We start from the raw sequence: 24,884 nt of genomic DNA, 5'->3' as shown, positions 1-24,884 counted from the left end.
ATGATAAAGGAAGGCCTCTGTGTGTGAGGCCTAAGTATATCCAAATCTGCCACAGACTTGAACAGCTTTCTAATCCACCTATATGCAGAAGAATGAAGCTTGGAACTCATTTCAAAAGTTGTTTCTACTGGTGATTTAAAGACACATTCCTCTTTCCCACATGCACACAGACATGGATCTGCATGTGTGCTGTCCCCTCCAAAGCCTGATGCTGCAGGCCTCCAGCGGGTGTGAGGTTCAGGTGTGACTTTCTAGGCACTTCCTGGTGAGGAAGAGCCTGGCTAGCTCCCTCAGCTCCCTCCTCCCAGCTAGAAATGGTTAATTGCCAGCTCCAGGCTGCCTCCAGCCCAGCCCTAATCGGCCGATCTCAGGCTGCCGCACTGGGGCCGAGCAGCTTCAGGCCCGGGCTGAGGCTGCACAGAGCAGCGGGTGCATTCTTCCGAGGTAATGATTAAGCTGAATGCTTAGCAGGGACATGGACTGACAAGCTGGAAAGGTGAGCCCTATTCACACCTCAGCCAGGCTGTGGTGGCCAGGACTGGTTTGGGAAGGCAGAACCCTGGGGCTCAGGGTCCCTGAGCCAGCAGCCACAGCCTCCAGCCTGCGCAAGGACATCCGGAAGCATCTCGGGCCTGAGCTTCTGCTATCTACCCTGCTGAGACTTTATCCTAACCCTGGCGCCATGAAACTTCAGATATTCTGGACTGGGCTGGAATACACCTGCCGGCTCCTGGGCATCACCACTGCTACAGGTAAGACCCCGCCTCCCAGCCATCCTCTATGCACTGACACAGCAGACAGGGCTGCCTGAGGGGTGGTAGGTGGTTGGGAGATGGTGGACACATCTGGTCACTTCTGTCATTCCATCCTCCCCTAAGACCCTCAAAAACACCACTCAGCAGAGCAGCAGCAGGTACAGTGGGGTGAGCCTCAGGCCAGGATCCAGAGGGCCTGGTTCTAGATCTCTGCTAGGCAACCCATCCTCCGTGTGACCTTGGAAAATCTCAGGAGCATCATCTGTGAAATGCGTCCTGACGTTCCACCCCACATACTCAGAGGGTAGTTGTAAGGAGAAGGTAGGGACCATAGTGAAGTTGTAAAGGTCTGGGCAAACATGGGAACTGAGGTCTTGCTGTATAGTTATCCATATAGTCAACTGGGATCACCCTGCTTTACTCAAACCATAGTACTGTGGCATAGAGAGCGAAGTCCCAGTCATGAGCAGCTCTGCCTTGGGGAGACAGACTGAGCTAAACTGGACCCCCTGGAGATCACAGGCTTCCCTCAGACTCATGCTGGACCCCATTAGCAGAATACCCTTCAGGAACCTGACCCCCAGTGTCTGTGGCTTGACTGCAGGAACGCACTGTGGGTTTGGGGGCAGAGATAGTTCCATGTACTGGGCTCCTCTCCCTCACCCAGCTGGATCAAGGGCTTCTCAACTGGCTCTGCCTGTTCATTGTCCTAAGGCAGACCTGACCCTTAGCCCTGTGTTTCCCGTCTCCCATAGGGGTGCACACTCCCTGTCTAAGCCCTTCCCACTGCTGGACTAAAGCTTACTCTTAGGTCTTACTGAATGGAAAAGGTCTCTCAGCCCAGACTCAAGTTGTGCTGGTTCGAGCCCTACCCTTGTCACTTGCCCAATGTGTGACCTTGGGGAACCATGATGGAGATATTGCACCTGCTAACCAGGTGTTTTAACAGATCAAGGATGCAGGAACTGAGCATTGCTAAATGAAACTGAAGATGAAAGCTTCTTGGCAGAAGCCCCCATAACACGCTCCAGAGCTCAGTGGGGATCTGAATCATTTCCAGAGTATTGGGCTGGTTTCACTCATGATCTGGCAAGTGGGCTCTTCCAATATCTAGGCCGTGAATTAGAGCAGGAAGGGCTGTTGGATGTTCTACTCCCATCTGAGCACCTGAGTTTAAACAAGGTGGTGACCTTGACCAAGGTCATGCTGTGTGTTAAGGGACAGCCTGCCTAAAGCCCTGGTCACTCAACATTTGCAAAGGCCAGGGCTCTTGCCAAAGCCCCTTTGCCTTCTAAGGTAGAAAGCCCTGCCTGGCAGGCAGCAAAAAGGGATCTAAAATTCCTCTGCTGAGGCTCTGAGTGTATGAGCTGATGGAAAAACCAGCTTCAGCCTTTTTCAGAGCCACATTGCCACCTACCTACACACAAGGAAATGACTGCCGAGATCCCCAACAACCCATTCTGGGGAGGAGAACGTCATCCTAAAGAGGTGTCTCTGTTTAGGATTAGAGTTCTGGTCTACCACTGTTAATCTGAGTTCACTTATGCTCCCTCTAGACCTTGGTTTCCAGATAAAATGCCAGGAACCCCAGTGACTATTTCTCCACACCGAGCTGAGGCCTGCTTCCTGTCAGGAAGCTGTTTTAAGATGTTTGTATCTATCCTTTTAGCTAAAGACCATTTAAGAATCTGATTGATCTCAGCCAACAGAAGGGTCCATAACCCCATACACAGGCATGCACTTGTGCATAGTGCTCTTCTTAACCACAGCCTTTATCTCTGTGCAGGGAACTGCTGTTAATGCTGAGGATGAGCCTCCCTCTTGGTTTTGATATAAGATCCAGGCTAAAAATAGGCTTCTAATAGGCAGGCTTTCAAATAATCTTACTTGGGTTTTCTAGAGTGCTAGCAGTGAGTGGAAAGCTAGAGAAAGGGACTTTGGTGCTCTTGGGCAAATCTCGAGTTTCTTCCAGCATCACTGAACTCCTGGCCTGTTTCCAGTGCATGAGATTTGCAAATTCCTCATTCTCCTAAGCCTCTTTTTTGTTGAAATTTTCTGTTGAGAAGTTCAGGATTCATTTATAGAGGAACTGCTACTAGAGAGGAAATAAGACTTGAAACAGAGGCCCTCACTTTGCAGAAATTCTGGTAGAGGGACCTAAGGTGGCCCCTCATCTCTCTGCAGATAGGGAGTGTGGATTCTTCAAAAGCTAGGAAGGCATGTGACCCAAGGGTGCCTGGAGTGTAATGTGCAGGGACCAGGCAGCTCCTAAGAGCCTGCAACCTCTCTCTCATCTGGCAATCTTCTCTCTGGACTTCCTGCAGATGAGATTGGGCTATTAGAAGCACTGAGGGCCCCAGGCCCCAGGAGCCTTCATCAGGACAGCAAGACCCTGTGTCTGTGCCTGCTGTAAGTCCTCAGGTGCTGCTCACTGAGCTGTCTCCTCTTCCCAGCCCCTTTGGATTAAGCCTCCTTAGGATCCCTAGTAGCCCCACTGACCATTGCTGCCCCACCCCAATGTGTAGCCTCACACCGCAAGGGACTTTCGAGCCCACACAGATCATTGTTACTACCAAATTTGTGTAAACAAGGCATGGGCAGACTACACCCAGTCAGAAGTGTTTCTAAAATTCGAAAATTCACTCCTTTTGGAGCAGCCACGTTGTCTCCAGGTCATCACAGACCAATGCTTACATGATCTTACACTTGAATAATTTGCATTACCTCCCTGGCCTGGAAATGCATGGGGAGGCCAGTGCCTGTGTGACCTCTAAGTGCTTCGGTTGCTGAGATGTGGCATAAGGCACTGCTCACAGGAACAGACACAGCTAGGAAGCTGTACATAGACCATGAGTGCTCCACAACTCCCTGTGCAGATGCCTGAACACCTGCCTGTCCATCCCTCAAAGCAGTTTCTCCCTTGTCCACCTGACAGGGCAAAGGTAATCCTGAGTAAGTGACTCAGACCCCAGGGAGGCTCAAACTTGTGACTGGTTCTCAATTCAGACCAATCATCAGAAAACAGGACCTAGGAAATGGATTTTAAGAGATGGGAGCATAGTGTTCCAGGGACCTCCTCCTCTGTAAATGGTATCAGTCCCCATAACTAGCTAGGAAGGCAGGATTGGCTTCCCTTTGAACTTTAGTTATCCTCTTACCTTTATCCTCAGGGGAATCTCAAAAAATTTCCTCACCTGCCTCAGCCCCTGCCCCAACTGGTCAGAAAAAGAATGGGAGGAGTGTCTCATATCAGAGCAGATGATGCATATCTCATGCCCTTCTGGCTGGACAGGCAGAGAAGGGGAGGCACACGTTCCTGAGCCTCCATCCTGGAGAAAGGACCTCTCTTCCAGGTTGTGTCCTTGCACACAGATATGTATGGGCTTTCCTGAGAGAGATTTGCCCAGAAGTGTCTCTGGTTACTTGGGTGAGGCCTCCCAACTTTCCTCAGAACAAACAAGGTCAAACTTGAGGCTTCTCGCTGCCAATACTTCAGGACTTTATTTCATGCTTCCAGTCTGTGCTCTGGATGGTAGTATCTGAGTTGATAAATATTTGAGTATTTGGGTCAAGCTCTTCACTACATGTTTTATTTTTTTTATTTTTTTATTTTTTTCATTTCAAATATTGTATTTTTCTTTTTTTTCCTTTTAACATATTTTTTATTTTAAAATTATGGGGTACAGTTAAGGGTTAGGTGTAAAAATATGCATCATTTGGGCACCCTTGTTGATAAGGGCTGTCCCCCTGTCCCCAGACAGATATTGGCTACCGTTAATCCCACCTCCCCTGCCCTCCCTGCCCCCCTCATAGTTTCCCCCCACTGTCAATCCTTTTCTTATAGTATTATGATAGATGTTCAAGGTCCACTTATGAGTGGGAACATGTGATACTCAGATCTTTGTTTCTGTGAGAGATCACTCAGTATTATAAACTCTAGTTCCATCCCGGTTGCTGTGAAATTCATGATTTTGTTCTTTTTTATGGCTGCGTAGGTGGAAGGCACAGTGATTAACAGCGGGTACCCAAGAGTAGATCATTATCAGCTGGAATCTTGCCTTCCTGCTTCCTGGTTGTGAGAGCTTAAGCAAGGTGCTTCACCCCACCAAGCCTCAGTTTCCCTCTCTGTGCAACTAGTATGAGGATAAGCATGGTGATGTAGTGCAAATGGCTTTGTTTCATGCCCCCCACTTCCTTGCTGGCTTTGCTGTGCCCTTCCCTTTGGAGATGCCACATCTCTGCCATTTGAATGGGCAAACCAGAGACCCAACACCAGACCTGTGTCTACTGTATGTATGGCCTCCACTAAGTTATCTCAATATTGTGAACCTTAGTTTCCTTACCTGTAAAATGGGACTGAGCTCAGCACTGCAGCCTTCATAGACACTTGGCACTGCTCACAGGAGCAGACACAGCTAGGAAGCCACACATAGACCACGAGTGCTCTACAACTCCGTGTGCAGATGCCTGAACACCTGCCTGTCCATCCCTCAAAGCATATGCACTACATGTTTTAAATGCAGTGTCTCATTTCTTCTTCCTAACTACCCTTTGAAGCATCACCATGCTCATCCTCATACTAGTTGCCCAGAGAGGGAAACTGAGGCTTGGTGGGGTGAAGCACCTTGCTCAAGCTCTCACAACCAGGAAGCAGGAAGGCAAGATTCCAGCTGATAATGATCTACTCTTGGGAACCCGCTGTTAATCACTGTGCCTTCCACCTAAATTGGAATTAAAGGGCATATCTCGCCATATTTTGATAATCCCAAGATGCAGGATGCAAAACACACAGAGAGCACCAGGGGTACTTGATCAGATTTTCCCCATACTTTACCCGAGCCACCCTGCCCTCTTGGTCAGTCTTGACCACACATGGGCTCAGGCAGGTGGAGTCACTAGTAATGGGTCACCAAATGCTTTTTAAACCCAAAGTCACTGATATTCAATCCAGTTGCCCTTTCTCTGTACCACACAACCTTCTTCAATCAAATCTGCTCTTGAACCCCATCTGGGACAGACAAATCTGCACACATTTCCAGAGGAAACTATCACAATAGGACCATGCATTTATGGGTCTAGAGTACAGGACTGACAGCATGCTTTATGATCATTTTCTTGCTACAGCCCCACAAGTGTCTGTGAAGGTTGGAGTGCTGAGCTCTGTCCTATTTTACAGGTAAGGAAACTAAGGTTCACAATATTGAGATAACTTAGTGGAGGCCATACATACAGTAGACAGAGGTCTGGTGTTGGGTCTCTGGTTTGTCCATTCAAATGGCAGAGATGTGGCAGCTCCAAAGGGAAGGGCACAGCAAAGCCAGCAAGGAAGTGAGGGGGCATGAAACGAAGCCATTTGGGGCAAACCCTGCCTATCAGGCTGGTGTGCTGTTTTTCACAAATCGATTGCTTGGGATCAACCTGGGATCATTTAGACAGGTTGTTTCATTCCAGGTCTTAACCCATTAACCTGCTTCTCTACATAATGGACATGGCCACACTCCCAATAGCCCCAGTCCTTGCCACACACTATGCAAAATGGTGACTTGGCTTATTAATATAGATTAGGACAAAAGAGGCATTTAAAGCCCAGTTGCTCTCATTGTTTTTTAAATGGTACAGCAAATGCATAGTTCAACCTTACCTCTATTCAAAGCCTTCGAAGAAACTAATGCTTCTGAAGCAACCATTTTGGGCCCTTCATGCTAATTTCCATCCCTCTTAAATGTGTGCTCCTGTGACCTCCTCCTGCCATTTAAGAAAGAGTCACGCATTCTAACACGTCTGTAGGTGATTTACTACCCAAGTGAGATCACATTTTGTTTTCATATCTTCCAAGTGAATGTTGACTGTTTTCCTTCTCCAATATAGTTGTCAAATCTCTCTCCCTTTGTCCACTCGCCTACTACTGAAAGACAATAGAATTTTGGTTCAAGCATTTATGCTTTTACTTCTTCATGCTTATGTCTTTCTTCTAAATTTAGAACAAGAAATCTGGAACTCCTCTTATGACTCATTTACTCAGCAAACATTTGCTGAGTTTCCAGTAGTGCAGTGTAGACACATAGATTAAGAATAGCAAGACCTCTGCCCTGGGGAAGCACATGGGCTGACCAGAGAGGCAAACTAGTAAACACACACCCAAGTCCCAACTACAGCATAGTGTTTGGGAGGGTGAATCTGTGTCCTGTCCTACTGCTTAATAGGTGTATGACCTTAGACACATGACCTAAACTCTTTGAACTTCAGTCTCCTCATCTATGAAACAGGGACAACTATTTTACCTACCCTCTGAGATTGTAAGAATTCAAAGAAACAATGACTAAAGCAGCAAACTACCTGGCACATAGATTCTCTCTCAAAGTGGATTAATTTTAGAAGAAGATGCAGGTTATTAGAAACTTCATAGTGTGAGTGAGTGACTTCTCTTGTAGTATAGAAAAAGAAGGAAGATCAGAGGAAAGGAGAAAGTAGATATGACCCATGAGCCTGGAATAGGAGGAAGGTCTAGACTGTAAAAGACCTTAGGTGGCATTTTCCATCAAAATTTGAGCTTGGTTTGTTAAGATCAGTCCACAAGAACGTGGTTATTTCCACACCACATGTACTGTCCCAACCAGAAGGAAGATGGCAGCCCTGTTTTATTTTAGGCTGACAGTTCTTTCCAGAGTGTCCTTAGCTCTGATCATCCTTCTGAAGAGGGCTATGAACAAAAAGGAATGTATGTAGTCAGCCTCAAGTGACTGATGCTGTGGAGAGGGTCTCAGGAAGCCCCACTGCAGGCCAAGAGTAATGGTCAGATTAAGAAACCTGGCGTGCATGGTATGGGTAGGGAATATAGGAAGCATGACCATTGCTTTCTGGAAAGCTGCCGTGTGGAAGAGTGAGCAGATGCATTCTCTTTGAACACTGAGAAACAATATGATACAAATACCTTGGGTATCCCTGACATCAAGACCTAGAATACATTTCTTTTGTGGGTCGTTATAAGGAAGATGCTATTTTACATGGGAAACACTATTCTTGATGGTACCATCACACCGTGCAGGTCTGTAGTGTTCCTTCTCATCACCAAGCAGTGGTGTATCAGTCCAGATGGCCTCATAGGTGCATTCTTCCAAATTTTAAGGAAGAAATAATATCCATTCTACACAAACTTGCCCAGAAACTTGAAAAGAAAGAAATATTTCTCAACTCATTCTATAAAGTCAGCATTAACATAGATACCAAAAATAGACAAAGATAATACAAGAAAATAAAACTATAGACTAATATCCTTCATCAATGTAGATGTAAAAATTCTAAACAAAGTTTTAGCAAATAAAATAAAATAAAAATATTTAAGAAGAAAAATATTTAAGAAATATTTCATAATCAAATGGAGTTTATTTCAGAAAGGCAAGGTTGTTTTAGTATTTGAAAAATCAGTGAATGTAACTGACCATATGCTATAGACTGAATGTTTTTATCACCCACCCAAATTCATATGTTGAAAGATGATGCTATTGGGAGGCAAGGCCTTTGGGGTGGTTAGGCCATGAGTGTAGAGCCCCCATGAATGAAACTAGTGTTCTTTTTTTTTAAAGGCCTGAGAAAGCTCCCTATGTCTTTCTGCTATGTGTGGCTACAGTAAGAAGACAGCTGTCTGTAAGGAAGTGGGTCCTCAGACACTGAATCTGTCAGCACTTTTATCTTGGATTTCCCAGCCTCCAGAACTGTGAGAAATAAATTTCTCTTGTTTATAAGCCACCCAACGTATAGTATTTTGTTATAGTAACCCAAATGAACTAGGACACCCTATGAACAGACTAAAAAAGAAAAGCTGTATTATTCTCTAGATAAACACAGAGAAAGTTTTTGACAAAATCCAACGTTCTTTCATGATAAAAAGGAAAGCAAACTAGTAACAGATGAAAACTTCTTCAGTTTAAAAATGGCATCCATAGACAACATACATCTACTTAAAAGTAAAAGACTAAATGCTTTTCTCCTAAGATTGGGAAAAAGTCAAGGATGTCCACCCTCATCACTTCTAGTAAACAATATTCTGGAGGTTCTAGTACAAGAAAGAAAATCAAAATGCATACAGATTGACAAGAAAAAAGAAAAACTATTCACAGATGACATAATCTACTAGAAAATCTGATGGGAGCTACAAAAAGCTACTCGAGCTAATAAAGAGAATTGCAAGGTTACAGCAAACAAAATCAATATGCAGCAATCAATTTATTTTCATTTACTGGCAACAAACAATTAGAAAATAAAATTTTTTAATGTACACTTTAGAATAGCATCAAAAATATTAAATACTTAGGGATAAATCTGACAAAAGATGCAAAAAAAAATCCTGTACACTAGAAACTGAAAAGCATTGCAGAGAAATAGTAAAGAAAACCTAAATGAATGCAGAGATATATCTTGTTCATGGATCAAAAGATTCAATATTGTTAAGATGTCAATTCTCCCCAAAGTTGTTCTATATTTTTAATGGCATTCCAGTCAAAATCCCAGCAGGCTTTTTTCTAAAATTTGACAAGCAGTTTCTAAAATTTACATGGAAATGCAAAGGTCTTAATATAACCAAAACAACTTTATAAAAAAAATCAAAGAACAAAAAGAATTAATACTATTTGGTTTTAAGACTTATTATAAAGCTATAGAAATCAAAGTATTGCAGTATTGACCCAAAAAAGGACAAATAAATCAATGAAACAACAGAGCACAGAATAGACATATAGGAACAACTGAGTTTTGATAAAAGTAGAGGATAATTTAGTGTAGAAAAAATAACTTTTCAATGGATAATACTAGAACAATGAATATCCCTTTACCAAAAATAAACTTTTATTATACTTTATACCATTTACCAAAAAATGACTCAAAATGGGTCATAGACCTAAATGCAAATCCTAAAACTACAAAACTTCTAGACAATAGGATAAAACCTCAATGATAGATATATAATAGATAAGATAGAGATTTCTTGGACAAAGTAACAAAAGTTCAATCCAGAAAAGAATGGATAAGCTGGACACCATCAACATTTAAAACTTTTCTCTTCAAAATATAACATTAGAAGAATTAAAAACATAAGCCAACAAAAAGGCATCATGATAATAAATAAGCACATGAAATATGTTGCACATCATTAGTCATTTGAGAAATGCAATCAAAACCAGAATGAGATACGATTGTATAACTATTAGAATTAGACTCTTCATATCAAATGCTGAAGTGTTAGCAAGGATATGAAACTCTCATACACTACTAGTGGAAGTGTGAAATTGTATAATCACTTTGAAAAGAGTTGGGTCATTTCTTAAAAAGTTAAACATGTACCTGCCATATCATCCAGTCATTCCACTCCTAGGTATTTACTTAAAAGAAAATACATCTGTCCTTACAAGGATCGCACATAAATGTTCAGAGCTGCCTTATTTGTAATACCTAAAAACTAGTAATAACCCAAATGCCCTTCAACAGGTAAGTTACAAACAAAGTCAGATCTATTTATACAATGGTATACTACTCAGCAATAGAAAGGTATGCACTATTGATAAATGCTACAACATGGGTGAATCTGGAAGTAACTGTGCTAAATGAAAGTAGACAGTCAGAAAAGAGTACATACTGTATAATTCCATTTATATAAACTTCTGGAAAATTCAAATTAATCTCTAGTGACGAAAAGTAGACTAGTGGTTGCCTGGGGGTAAACAGAAGTGTGGGAGGATGGGATTACAATGATAGGATACAAAGAAACTTTTTGGGTGATGGAGATGTTCATTTTCTTGATTGTAGTGATGGTTTCATGAGCATAGACACATATCAGTGCTTGCCAAATTGTACTTTTAATTTGTGCAGTTAGTTGTATGTCAATTAAACCTCAATAAAGCTGCCTTTAAAAGTGGATATGTCAGTTACCTATGCCAAACAATGCAGTATAACAACTACAAAACCTTGGTGGCGTACAACAATAAGTGTTGATGTTCACACATCTGGGTGAGTAAGCTAAGCAGCTCTCCTAATGTTAGCTGGGTATGCTTCCCTATCTGAGGATCAGACGACTGTTGGCTGGGATAATAAGGGAGACTTTGCTTCCGTGTCCCTCCTACTCCAGCAGGTTAGACCAAACATATACTCATGCTGGTGGCAGAGGCAAGAGAGAGCAGGCCCAGTTCTCAAACACATTTCAGAGCTGTGTGTGCATCCTATCAGGTAACATCTCATTGCCCAAATCAAGTCGCACTGCTGAGCCCAGGTTCAAGGAGTGGCAAACAGATTTTGCCTTAGTGGGAAGGACTGCAAAGTCATATAATAAAGGACTGCAGAGTCATATAATAACCGAGAAGGATAAAGGTTTGTGGGCATCACTTCTGTCTACCACAGGGACTTCTACAAGGAAAAGGCAAAAGAGATGTTTTGGCTGGCCATCTTTAGACTAAAGCCCATGTCTAGAGAATCTAGTAAAAAATGAGTGGACTCTATTGCCTCCAAGTAATTCTTCCCAAACAGCTTTATGAGAGCCCTGGAGGATACTGGTTGGCACTCTATACTCTGAAGTCTCTTGATAGAAATATACAGAAATTTCTGCCATAAAAGTTTTCCCTTTTTCCACACTATCTCTGAAACCTAGTTCATACTGTCAGCTGAACTGATCTCATCACAGTAAATCTCCCTGCCGTGTCTATAATTTGCCACAACTTCCTAGTTAAGAATCCTGCAGCTGCTACCTTATTGTCCCAGTGAATTTGTAGCAACTGGTTTCAACATCTTTATGTTATTAGAAATGGTACAGATATAGTGCTTCACCTCTACGACTGGCTGTGACCACTTCTCCTGAACCATTTCCAGCCACTGTCATCAGTCCAAAGCATCCTTACCTGAGATGCTCTTGGAGATCCCAAGACCAGTAGAAGATGAGGAAGAGGAGAAGCAATAAATATACACAGTGAGCTATGAGTCTTACCTCAGCAAAATGAGTAAGACTCTGGCTCCCAGGGCATCCAAGGCCAAGGTCATTGTTTGGCATGAAAACTCAGTGTGGTGACTTCTGGTGACTTTGTGAAGCATCCCATGTTGTCACTAAGGACTCAACACTGAATGCAAGATGATGTCAAAGCTCAATGCAAGGGTCGGACTCGGTGGCTCAACCTATAATCCCAGCACTTTGGGAGGCCGAGGCGAGTGGATTGCCTGAGCCTGCGGGTTCAAGACCCACCCGGGCAACTTGGCAACACCTCGTCTCTACAATAAATCAAAAATTAGCCGGGCATGGTAGCGCATGTCTGTAGTTCCAGCTACTTGAAAGGTTGAGGAGGAAGGATTCCCAGAGCCCAGCAGGTTGAGGCTGCAGTGGCCAAGAGCGTGCCACTGCATTCCAGTCTGGGTGACAGAGTGAGACTCCAACTCAAAAAAAAAATACTCAGAACAGGCAAGCAACAGTTACCCATGAGGTCAGTCCTAAGGCAAAAGCAGCCTCTGCAGGAGGCCAGGGGATATCCCCTCAGCAGGCAACACCACAGACAACCCCAGCCTCAGAACCCACTTGCCTGAGTCCCTTTGGGTTTCTTATCAGGGTTAGAGGGTGGTACACAAGTGATGTTGAGATAAATGGGAGTTTACATCACATATCCCAATGAGGCCTTAAGAAGGAACTTCAAGGTAAATCAATGAACCGCAAATAACATCAGTGCATAGGGAAAAGCTCTTTGAAGACCACAACAGCAGCAACACCAACAACAAAAATGTGTTAATGGAAACAAAGGATGAGAATAAGCCCTCTACTCCCTCTTGAGAATACTGATGGAAACAGCCTGCCTCTTAAAATAATTCTACTAGCCTCATCTATTTTTGTGCAACATCTATCATTTACCAAGACTTAATGCTCAGAGCCACCATTATGCATGTTTTATTTTCCCCATTTTCCAGAAGAGGATGCAAAATAGAGAGTTTATTTATTACTTTGCTGAAGAGCCAAGACTTGGCTCTTCTGATCCAGGCTTCAAGATCTTTCTGTAGCAGTGCAGTCCCCTCCTAGGGTTCATCCACCCACATTGTGAGACAAAAGCTCCAGGGTAAGGGGGATGCTCAGGCAATGGCTACTTCGCTCAAGCCTGCACCATGGGCTCTTAGCCCAGGATCTCAGATCCCTCCCTGCTAAGACTAAACTAGAACAGACAGTCTAGGGTGGCAACTCAGAAGCAAGCCATGGACTGTGGGAGAAGAACGTGCCTATACGGAGGTTGGACCCACCCCAGACAGAAGGAACAGATACTAGAGGAAAGGGGACGATGAGATGAGAGAGGCCTAGCTTTTCCACGAATGGTCCATCCAGGCACAATGTAAAACACCTCCCTAGAATTGTGCTGGGAGAGGGACAGAGACGTGGGATGGGCTGTGCTGAGGTAAATATAAGGTGCTCCTGTTGGGCTGAGCTGAGGGTAACTGAGGGAGCTTGAGGTGGGATAACAGGGAAGGATGGAATGAGTTAATGGTCACTAAGGCTGTGTAAAGCCGTGCTGCGCAACTCCACCCAGCACCCTTCCACCTAGATGGGAAGGACAGCACAACCGGATCAAGGTAGTTCTGGAGGCAATTTGTTATAATAAGGCTCTGATTTGAGAGTGGGGAGGGTGGTCCTTTGTCTCATTTGCCTTCATCATCAAAGGTCAGCTCCTTTGTTCAGGCCTGGCTCAGGGCAGCATCTGGGGTCATTTGTTGAGAGAGTTACTGATACACATCAGCTAGTTTTACACTGGACTAGGACCCTGTGAAAGCAGAGTTCCAGAGGCACAAGCCCAGCTACCCCATGAGGAAGGTGGAAGCCAATGTGCAGGCCAAATTTCACAAGTAGAAGCCCTCAAACCCTGAGCTACCTAATTTCTGGATGCCAGGGCCAGAAGTACCCACTCTTGGAGCAAGGAAAAGGCATACATTGCCCCTGCAAGACCCTGGGACTGAGTACCACCTTAATTTTACAGTGAGAGCCTCCTTAACTTTAAGGTGAACACTTCTCTAATTTTAGAGTAATTACCTCCTTAATCACATAGTTAGTGCATCCTTACTTTGGTGTGAGCACCTCCTCAATTTTAGTGAGCACCTCAGTTTTAGGGTGTACACTTTCTTAACTTTAGAATAAATGCCTCTTTAATTTCAAGGGGAGCACCTTCTTAATTTTAGGGGAGCATTTCTTTAATTTGAAGGAAGCACCTCCTTGATTTTAAGGGGAGCATCTCCTTAATTTTAGGGGCAACATCTCCTTAATTTAAGTGGGAACACATCCTTATTATAGAATGAATACCTACTTAGTTTTAGAAAGACAGCCTCTTTAATTACACAATTACAATTACTCCTTGATTTTAGGAGGGGTGCCCCCTTAATTTTTGCCCTGGCATCTTTCTTGCTCACTGCGGTTCTGGTTCTCTGGATGCCGTAACTTCTCCATGTTTTACAGAGATCCCTGCCTAAATCTGGGAACTTATCAGAGATCTGGGATCCAATTTCTCAAAGCAGGGAGTGGGTCATCCTTATCCATGGCTAATATGAGGTCTTTGAAAGAATAGGGGGTCTATCTGTGCAGTCTTAGAGGACAGACTCAGAAGACAGTACGGGAGCTCCTTCTCACAAGTGCCAACCCCATTCTTCACTCAACTCACCCCAAATTTCAGGCCACACTTCATGTTCACTTCCTGCCTTCTGAAATGCCTGTTCTAGAGGCTAGTCTTTCGGGGTGGATTTAGAGAACTCCAGGCCCTCAGTCAAAACATTTTGAGGTCCTTTACCTATGTCACATGTAACTATGATACCCTAAGGATAGCTTGTTCCCGGTACAGTCTAATCAGCAGGCTAGGAACCTCCTCAATGAGGCCCAATGTGGCTGTCTGGGGTGAAAAAAGTTCACAAAATTTCTGGAGCAAGGAATCTTACTTTCTACTTGCCTTACTTTTTTCTACTGGGAATCTTTGCAAAATAAAACTATGGAAGAAAAGTTTTTGAATGAGGCAGGACACCCCTCCACACACACACACACACACACACACACACACACACACACACTGATCCTCCATGAAGTCCTAAGATATAAAACCACCAATAAAATTCCATGGCCCAATGGAAGTCCCCCAGACACCATCCCTACTCTCTCATCTCCAAGGCTGTGAGTCAGCCACTATTTGACCTAGAAACCTGGGAGTTGACTTCCTGACAATCCAGCTGAAGACCAAAATTGAGAAGAACCAGAGACCCAGAGGGTCTTGGATGAACGCTCACTCCTAAAAAGTCAGAATATAGACCAGACCAGACACAGGGACTTCAATGTTAAAAATCTCAGGTAGTTAGATGATAGAATAAGCTGCTTTTTCAGTTATCTGCAGCTGCATAACAACCCACTCCAAAATCACTTTATTATGTTCAAAATGTTGTGGTGCAGGAATTCAAGCAGACCACAATAGAAATGGTTCACCTCTGCTCCATGATGATGGGGGTTAAGGGGTGGGATGGCAGGTGTGATTGAGATCACTCCTCTCTCTCTATCTCTATCTCTATCTCTATCTCTATCATCTCTATGTCTATCTATCTATCTCTGGCTGGCTTGAAATTCCTAATAATAGGAAAGGAGAGTCTTCTTACATGGTGAATGACTTTCTCCAGAACAAGCATTTTAAGAGGACTGAATAGAATTGGTCATGGAAGTTCCCACGTTTTACTTCTACATACTTTTACCGGAAAAGAAAGTGACTAAGGTGAGCCCATATTCAAGGGGAGGAGAATTAGATTCCACTTCTAAATGGAAGGAGTTGCAAAGGACATGTGGCCAACTTTAACACATCTTCTATAATGAAGTCACCCTAGATTGCTTTGTTATCATTAGGAGTATTTCTTCCACTTGTCTACAACAAGGTGAGAGAAATTCCTATTTTCTGCCAGAAATCATCTTGCAGTCTCTGGGAGTGCTGCTCCCCAGGGATCAGCAGGAACATCTTCACAGCTAAACCATTTCTAACCTACTTTCCTAAAGATGGCAGCCAACTGGCCATTGAGAAAACAAGGGTAACTTTGGGGAGATGAGTGTAGAGACTAAAGTAGGTCTAGGGCACTTGGCTGTAGAGACTAGGGCACTTGGCTGCACCTGGACTTTAAGAGAGGATGAGGGAAGGGAGGAAGTTGTGAGATGAAAGAGGACTTCAGGGTGTGGGCCAAGGAAGTCACATTGTCACTGCTCAATGTGCTCCCTGTGACATGGCCCAGCCCTGAAGCTTCACAGAGAGGGCCCCAGAGACAAGGCCCTGTGCCTTACCTGTGTACAGACTCACAATTCCAAATTCATCATGTTGCTCCATCCTCCTGGCTTCACCTTGCCTTCCTGTTCCTCAGAGTCTTCCTTGGTTTCCAGGAAGAATGGAGACCAACTTGTTGTGCTCCCAGAGTACTGGGCCTGTTAACACTCACATCTCTCTGTTGGTGGGGAAAGACTGTCTGCCCATGCTTCAGTGGGTATTTACTTTGCCCTGTGCTTTCCCCAGGACTGGTACAGATAATGTGCCATCACTGAGGGTCTGTGACCACTGGGATCTTTAGATTCTGACCAGAAAACTCTTGGATTGCTGGTATGAACTGCCCTGGCAGAGGGAGTCAAGTTGCAGTAGCTTCTGACACTCAGAGGAGAGCTCTGCTCAGGATGAGGGCTCCTTGCTGGATTCCTGGGGTGAGAGACAGGTAATTGCTTTCCACACTGAGCCATAGTTTGTGCCCCAGATAGGTTACTGAAGCAGTGAAGAAGTAGTTTCCTGACTTGTACTGATGCAGATATTATAAAAATCCATTCACAGTTGGGTTTTGAAGGACACAGGAGTCCACTGCCAATAACAACAGGTATCTCATTTCTTCGCATAATCCCTGTGCTCATGAAGGCCTCCGAGGAAATGTCTTCCCTGACCTGCATCGTTCTCACCCTAGTCCTTTCCTGAACCCTGCTGTAGGTCTTGGGGCCACTGGGAATTGCACCGACAGCCTAGTTTCTCTTCTTTTGCTACTGGTATGCCTTGGGCAAAGTGCTTTACCCTCCAAAAACTTACTTGGATTTTCCCATTAATAACACAGGATTGACAGTTTCTACCTTGAGGGATTTGCAGATTAAACAAGATATGTATAGAGGGCCTACCATGGTGCGTAGCACATGGTAACATCACGCTGAGAGACGGTGGGGCAGGTGTGCTCAGAGAACTTCCAAACCAAAATGCCTTCTGGCCACCTGTGACCAGCCCACACCTCTGCCCACCACTGCCCAGAAAAAGCAAAAACAAAAAAACATGCAATGATAGGGCATGTCCTCTGCTTTATGCCTAGGAGGGCTACTTGTCTGTGTCCCCAGACAAAACGATCCCTCCCCTCTGCTGTGCAGATGAGTGAACAGAGCCATCTGGGACCTCAACCAGACTTTGCTTCAAGCCAAAGTCAACAAAGGAGCTAGCAGATACCAGTGTGATGGGAAAGGAGGAGGTTAGGAGCACTGAGTCCCTCAGTCACAGCCAAATATCAGCAAAGTCCCTCACACTGTGTGCCTGAGATCAGGGAACTTTCCAAAATAGTAATCCAAACACAGCCTTCTGCTGCTCCAAAACACCCAAGGGTCTCCCCTGTCCACCCTGTGGAGTCTGGTATTTAAGGACTTCACAATTTCCTTGATCCATATATACTGCCTGTTATCTCCCTGCTTTGCCCCTACTCCCAACAGAACAATTTGCTGTTATAGGGATCTCCCCCAGGAATGCCTAACCTCACCATTTGTACATATCTGTTTCCTGCCTGCCTTCCTAGTCCACCCTGGTTTGAACTTCTTTCTGCATTCTTTCCTGATAGTCCCAAGACAGCCCCTTTCTCATTTGACCCCCAGAGCACTTAGGTGAGCCTCTCCTATAGTCTGGGTCCCTGTCATCACTGCATGTGCTTTAATTAGTTCATATCGCATCTCCTCTACTGGACCAAGTCCAATTCCTGACTACAGCCCACCATTAGGCCTGATGCCAAAACACTCCAACAAGAAACCACAGAAGTGGCTGGATGTGGTAGCTCATGCCTATAATCCTAGCACTTTGGGAGGTCGAGGTGAAAGGATTGCCTGAGCCCATGGGTTCAAGACCAGTCTGGACAACTGGGCAAGACCTCATCTCTATAATAAATCAAAAAATTAGCCGGGCGTCGTGGCGCTTGTCTGTAGTTCCGGCTACTTGGAAGGATTGCCTGTGCCCAGCAGGTCAAGGTTACAGTGGCCGTGAGCGTGCCACTGCACTCCAGCTTAGGTGAAAGAGTGAGAGACTCCAACTGAAAAAAAAAAGATACCACAGATGAGCAAACGACTGTGCCATCTAGGAGGAGCTTCCAGGAGCATCCCTAGGACAATGACATGTAGCTCCTGGGCAGCAGCAGTCGGAGGATCAAGGCCACAGGTAGACAGTGCAGGGAACAGAGGAAGAACTTCATGTGAGTCAATGTTGCCTCAACCTGGCATGGTCTGCCTCCAGGAATATGATACTGGAACTGGGAGCATCAAGCAGAAAGTGAATCCTTGACCTGGGTGCTAAAGGGCCTTTTAGCTTCCCATGAGAACCCCACTGGATTCCCTTAAGCATCACCTGGGCTGATGACCCATAGTTCTGGCTCCCCATGCCCTCCTCCTCTAGCCAAAGGGTGCCCCTCTGTCCAGGCATGCAGAATCCAGTTGGCTATAGTTAAGAGGGAACTTTTAGGAAAGTGACCACATGCTCCTTGGTTCCAAGCAGCTGGGAAGTTTGTCAGGACCTAGTTTGGGATGGTGTGCAGGGGAAAGGGGAAGGAGCCGCTGTCTCCTTGCACTGGCCACCTGACATATCAGGCACATTATTTCCTCCAATCCAAGCAGCAGCTCTGTGAAATATAACTTATTCTGCCCATTCCACAGATGAGAAAACCCAATTCAGATGGGTTAAGTACTCACTAGAGGTTACCCACAGGGATTCCAACCCAGCTCTTTTTTCTCTGTTACTGTTATTTTTATTTTTTATAAAAATTCACTGCCTCTACAGTGTTCTTTGATTGCTAACCCTCTGTCTAAAGTGTACAAAGCAAAAGACATCAAAATAGTTCTCCCTATGCCAACCGAGTACACATCAGGGGAAGGAGCTGAGTTCCCACGACCCTGCCCTGCCATCTGCTGGTCATCCGCCTCAAGCCCCTACAAGTTTGCCAAGACCACCTATGTGAATGGAGTTCCTCCTGCCCTGGAAGTGCACAACCATAAGCCTCAGTCCTGAGCCAAAGACCCCTTTCTTCCCCAGGCCTGGTGTGGGAAGACCTCCTTCCCCAGGCTCACCTGAACCCTTGTACCAAACACTACTGAGTGATTCACTGAGCATTTGTGATGTGCTTGGTATCAGTTATCTCACTGAATCCTTATAACCATTATGTGGAGAAGGTATAATAGGAAAACTGATCCTCAGTTTGATTGAGAATGATTGAGCAGCTCAGCTATCATTGGCAAATGCAAAATTGAAACTCAGGATCTGACCTAGGCATTCATGGTTGGTGGGTTTTACTTACACTCTCTGAGCCTCTGTTTTCTCTATTGTAAAATGGAGGTAACAATAGTACATTCACATAGATCTGTTGCAATTATTAAATAAGTTAATACATACCAAGTGCTGAGAATAAGACTGGATACATGATGAAAACTAAATAAATGACCACACATGCACTCACACGTTCACATACACACTCACTCTCAAAAATGCACACTCCACATATGCAAAAACCCACTCACTCACATGCCCACTCACATGCACACACACACCCACACACACGTGCACACACACACACACAAACACACACTCACACTTGTAAACAGTGGATACCCGGAAACCACATGCCACCTGAAGTTAGTGGTCTCAAGTTTGGTCTCGGGGTCCTCACTTTCTAGCATGTGTCCTTGAGTGAACTACACAAAGTCACTGAGCCTCGATTTTTCTCCTCTGTTAAGTGAGGAGAATAGAACTTCCTACATTATGGGGCTACTGTGAGGAGCCAGCACATGTGTGTGATCATTGTGCAGAAGCTCTGACATACTCTACATGTTTAGACCCCTCTGTTAGGCTGATACTGTGGAGGGGTGTGGCCCACTAGCATCAGCCACTCTTGCTAAAGAAGACCCAGCAGGGCAGCAGGAGCCTGGGAAGTGTGGGGGACATTATGTCTGCTCTGCGTCTGAAGCACAGGGGAGCCCCACAACCCTCCATCCACCACTTAGGAAACATGACAACCTTCCTTGCCTAGATCAAAGCACCTTGTCCCTCTCTCCTGGAGTATTTCCACAATGCCCCTGGAATAGAGAGGTAGCATGCTGGTGGCTTCAGGGCAGGGCCCCTCCCCTCTTTCCAGGAGGCAGCATTTCAGCAGTGGACAAAGGGCCCCCTTTAGCTTGGGACACCTGGGGATGGAAGCTCACATGGTGTTTCTGCCAGGGAAGACAGGAAGCACCAGGAGCCGGGAAGCAGCCCCACCAGCAGCAGGGATGAAGGGCCACACATAGCAGCCAAAGATGACAACCCAGCCTGCCCTCTTTGAGTGCCGGGGAGGCAGACAGGGTGAAACCACAGCAGATGCATCATCAGAGCCCAGAAAGAGAAGCCAGGGTGCTCATGGGTGTCATCCCCTAGGTACAGAAAGAGATCTGATTAGTAGGCCAATGACTGGAAGGGTCAGAGCTGTGGTGGTTGTGGGAAGCTGTGGGAGATCCTTGTGAGGAGAGGATCTGGAGCCATCAAGCAGGGAAAGGTGGGTCTGAGGCGAAATTCACCCTGGACAAATGGAAGGTCAATAGTAACTGCCAAGAAAAGGTGGGAGGGGAGCTGAGGCTAAGCAACATCACCTGTGGGAGTGACACCCCAGGAGCCTTACCAGTTCTGGGTCCAAAGCAAAGAGCTGTGTGTGTGAGATGCAGCCACCCAATCAGCACATGAGACTGAGGTCACACAAACAGCAAGCCCAGTAATCCAGGCAAAAGAATAGGGCTGGGCAGCTCCTGCTCATGGCCAAGCACTGAAGTCAGACATATAGCACACACTGGTGTGGGCCACAACACACGGAGGATAGCTGTGGACCCAAGGGGCTGGTGGCATGTCAGTGTGGGCCGTCCCTGGTGGCACTAAGAGTGGCTGCATGACCAACATAGGAGGAAGACAGGCACCATGCTCTGGGAGGTTGGATCACAAAACCTCTGGGGTTCAGCCTGTGGTTTCCAGGAACCAATCCAGGAGATTTTCTGCTCTCTTTCGCATTCCCAGCCACAGCTGTCTGTGCCACATGGAGAAGAACAAATCCTTGCTCTCAGTCCTCAGGGAGAAGACTTACTCTGCAGTCAAGGAGCTCTCAGCAGGGCAGTGCTGTGGTGTGGAGCCCTAGGCCCACTCTTCCCTCTCTCTTGCCCCCTTAGTGTTGATCGGCGTGGGCACTGAGACCTTTCTTCGGGGACAGTTCAAAAGCCTGGCTTTCTATCTGCTGTGAGTATGTGTGGATGTGCCCCACCCCGCCTACAAGTACTGCTCCAGCTCATGCTAAGTCTGTCTACTCAGACTAACCCAGAGAAGGTCCCCCTCTATGCTTCTCATGCTAATTCCATCCAATTTCAGAGATGGAAGAAGTAGAAGGAGTTTCCAGAATAGCTACTGGTTTGGGCAAACCATTTCATCAATCAATCATCGTTTAATCCATCCCTCCATTCTCCCATCAACCACCCATCCACCCACCCAACTATGCATCTCTTCAGTCATCTCTGTATTCAGCAAATGTTAACTTAGCTCCTGTTTTAGAAAGAGGGGAATCTGGTCAAGGGAATATATAGTTGAGCTATTTTTGCTTCCAAGAACAGTTAAATATCTTATTTGCATTATGTTATCTAATTTTCACAGAGCCGTAGGAAAAGTGCACATTGGCCTAGTTTATAGATTAGAAAATTCAGAGATAGTAAGCAGGTCAGCCCACATGGCCAAGCTCATGAGCAGCAGGGTCCAGGTTCAAACCCAGCTGATGTCCTTTGTTCTCAACCACCAGCTGCCTCTGCACACTCCCTCTGGGAAAAATGAGATCATCGTGTGCCAGGCATGAGGAAAGCCCGTGTCTATGACCCAGTGTTTCCGAAGCCCCCTCCTGAGGGGTTTCCACCAGTTTCTCACTGCTGATGCAGGAAGACTTGTTTTCCAGCCTCTGGGTGCTGAAGGGATTACTGAGCCAAGAAGCGATGAGTAAAGATTGACCAGGCTGCCCCCATAAGTGTCCTGATCTGCATCTTCTGCTTTTCTCCCTCCTCAGGCTCCATCTCCACTTCCACCTCCATCAGGGGCAGCTGGCTTGTATCCTAAACAGTCCTCCACCCTCCGGCCTCAGAGCAGGCTCTTTGCGATACTTGGTGGCTGACACCCATACCCCAGCTGCACTCCACTCTCCAAGCCCATTTCCACACTGCCGTCTAAACACACAGACCTCTCCAACCACCTTCAACAGTTCCTACCACCTCCAGTACATACCCCATGCCATCTTCTTTCCTCTGCCTTATTTCTTGTCAATCATTTACACCCTAGGGGTTTTTGACTCTTTCTCAAACCCACCTACATGACCTCACCTTCAAGTCTTGCTCATCCCATTGACTACCCAAGTACCTTCCACCCATTTTGACATTACCAAAGCCTGACATTCCTTCCTACCATTCTGCCCCGGGAAGCATGCCCCAAGCCTGAAGCCCCTGCTGGCTGAAAGTGACTACTCCTTGTTATGAACATCCTTCATGTTTCACTGACCCTATTCCTGGTATCTGTGCACTGTCTCCTTGGGGTCCAGAAGCTGATTGAACTATCTTCCTCTTCAATGGGTGCCTGACTCATGGCTCACGTCCCTAGCAGATGGATGCAGATTGCTTTCTGCCCAGAATGCTGCCTCTTCCTGGCAGCTCTATCTCTGTCTTAAGGGGACCCCATGCTCAGATGGTCATTGGGTGGTGACCTCATTTGAACTAGTTTATGTTATCTACCCTTGCCCTGCTCTCTAACCCTCACAGAATCAGCACCCATGACCTGCCCAATTCATCCCTCTCACTAACACTAGACAAGAAGTCTAAATGAGTCAGTTTTTCCCCATGCCTCAATTTCCCCCACTGTCTCAGGATATACTTTGTTTTGCAAAGCACATGCAATGTTTTACCTGTTAAGCACACAGGCTCAGGAACCTGAGTGCTAGATTCTAATCTTTCCCCTGTTACTAATTAGCTGTGTCACCACAGGCGAGACTTACCTTCTCTGTGCCTCAGTTTCCTCACCTGCAAACTGAGGGTAATAATAGTGCTTGTCATAAAATTTTTGCAAGGATTAAATGAGCTGACATCTGTAAAGCCTTTAGAACTATGCTTGGCACACAGTGACATATATATATATGAATATATATATATATATATTCCATTTTCAAAGATTCTGAAGTATCATGTCTGGGTGTGGACCAAAAATCTGTGGTTTTACACATTCCCCAAGAGATTCTGACTGGAGCGTCCCTGGACTATACTTGGCGCATGAGGAGCCTTTGAGGCAGCCTGGATTAAAGGAACATGATCAGCTTTGAGTGTCAGATGGAGCCCTCAGCATCCCAGTGTGACTGAGTGGAAGAGCAGGAGACAGAGCCACGGATCAATGAGGTGGGGATCCAGGGGAAAGGACCTGAACCCAGGCAACATGTCAGAAAGGCCAGGGAGAATGAGAGTGATTCCAAAGGTATTTAAGGAACATAATTGAAAAACTCCTAGTGAGTGGATGATGAAAAAAGAGAAGGAAATGGTCAGGAGCAGGTCCAGACCTAAGGCTGGAGCACAGACAGTGGGTGTCCTTCCTGGTAACCAGCAGGTAGGAAGACACCCCTGCCAGTGTCCACACAGGGTGCCGAGTGAAGGCCATCTCATCTGCTGGCCACAGCTCCCTCTTCACCCATCTCTGACCCTCAGCCCCATCCCTCCACCATGAGGAGCACCCAGCATGCACTTCAACAGCACCTAGAGAATATTGCCTGGGTGAGTCCAGGTTGCCTGCTGGCTATAGATACCCAGGAGGCCAAGATGCTATGAGAAGACAGCCCTGGGGAAAGCCAAGGAGGACAGAGGTGCTGGCTTCCCTCACCTGTCTGCATCCACAGGTTTACAGGAGCTGCTGTCTCTGTGTGCGAGGGGGCCTACTTTGTGGCTCAGCTGCTGGCCATCTGCTTCCGGTAAGTAACCTTCAGAGAAGCTCCTCTACCACTGCCCACGTCCCAGTTCCAGTCACCCTCAGATGTCTCCACCCAGGAGACCTTGACCAGAGGATGTTTTGCTCCTGAAGACACCTTACATGGGTTCCCCTTCATGGCACAGCGAGTCCTAGCCTGGCCATGGGGCTCCATCACCTTCTTTGCCCCATTTCAAACAAAGGGAACGAAATGACCCATTCATTCATTGCCTGTTCCTGCTCAGAATCCCCTAGAAAAGTCCAGCTTCCTCTCCCCACGGGAATAGTCAGTCGCTGGATCCTAGTGTCAGAGCCATCTACCACAGGGGGAGGACCCCGTAGAAGGCCAGGCTTGGAGTGAGCAGAGTAGGGTTTGAGAACAGGCTCTGCTTCTTGCTAGAATCCATAGCCATATTAGGGGCCACATGCCTCCATGCCTGTTTATGGTTCAGGGGTGCAGATCTTGCAGGATCTCCGGAGGCTGCATCGCCACGAGGGCCCTGCTGCTGCACAGTCAATACTTAGAGTGTGGAAGCTGTCATCGGTAGGACCAAAGGCTGGGCCCAAACTACAGCTTTCAGAGCCTCACTAGTCAAATCCTTGGGTGGTCAGTGAAAGAGCCAGGCCTCAAATCCAGCTGTTCCAGCACCTTGCAAGGCCACTGGTTTCTTCCTAGGCTCACTAGCCCTGAGGTTGCCGTCTTTCCTCCTTTCTAATGAATTCCACTGCCAAGAGATTCTTGAGACTTCTGAGGAAAGGGAGGGCGGAGGAGGAAGGAACTCTGAATGTGAAGGGGCATTTCACCCACTCACAACTCTCTCTCTCTCTCTCCCTCTCGCTCTCTCTCTCTCTCTCTCTCTCTCTC

General features: G+C 46.0%; 1 protein-coding gene across 1 annotated transcript in view; it reads left to right on the top strand.

Moving 5' to 3' along the window:
- The first annotated feature begins 499 nt into the window (after positions 1-499).
- TMEM72 (transmembrane protein 72) overlaps positions 500-24,884 on the top strand; it is a 27,503-nt gene continuing 3,118 nt past the window's right edge. Inside the window, exons 1-3 of the mRNA XM_008053317.1 lie at positions 500-752; positions 21,217-21,283; positions 23,952-24,023. Coding sequence (XP_008051508.1) covers positions 683-752; positions 21,217-21,283; positions 23,952-24,023 — 209 coding nt within the window. The 5' untranslated portion in view covers positions 500-682. The remainder of the gene's footprint in view (positions 753-21,216; positions 21,284-23,951; positions 24,024-24,884) is intronic.

This window comes from Carlito syrichta, unplaced genomic scaffold (genome assembly GCF_000164805.1).
Source record: "Carlito syrichta isolate Samal-C Ts95f unplaced genomic scaffold, Tarsius_syrichta-2.0.1 Scaffold288054, whole genome shotgun sequence".
Classification (NCBI taxonomy): Eukaryota; Metazoa; Chordata; class Mammalia; order Primates; family Tarsiidae; genus Carlito; species Carlito syrichta.
Note: the sequence above shows the minus strand (reverse complement) of the source record. Positions and strands in the feature narration are given on the sequence as shown.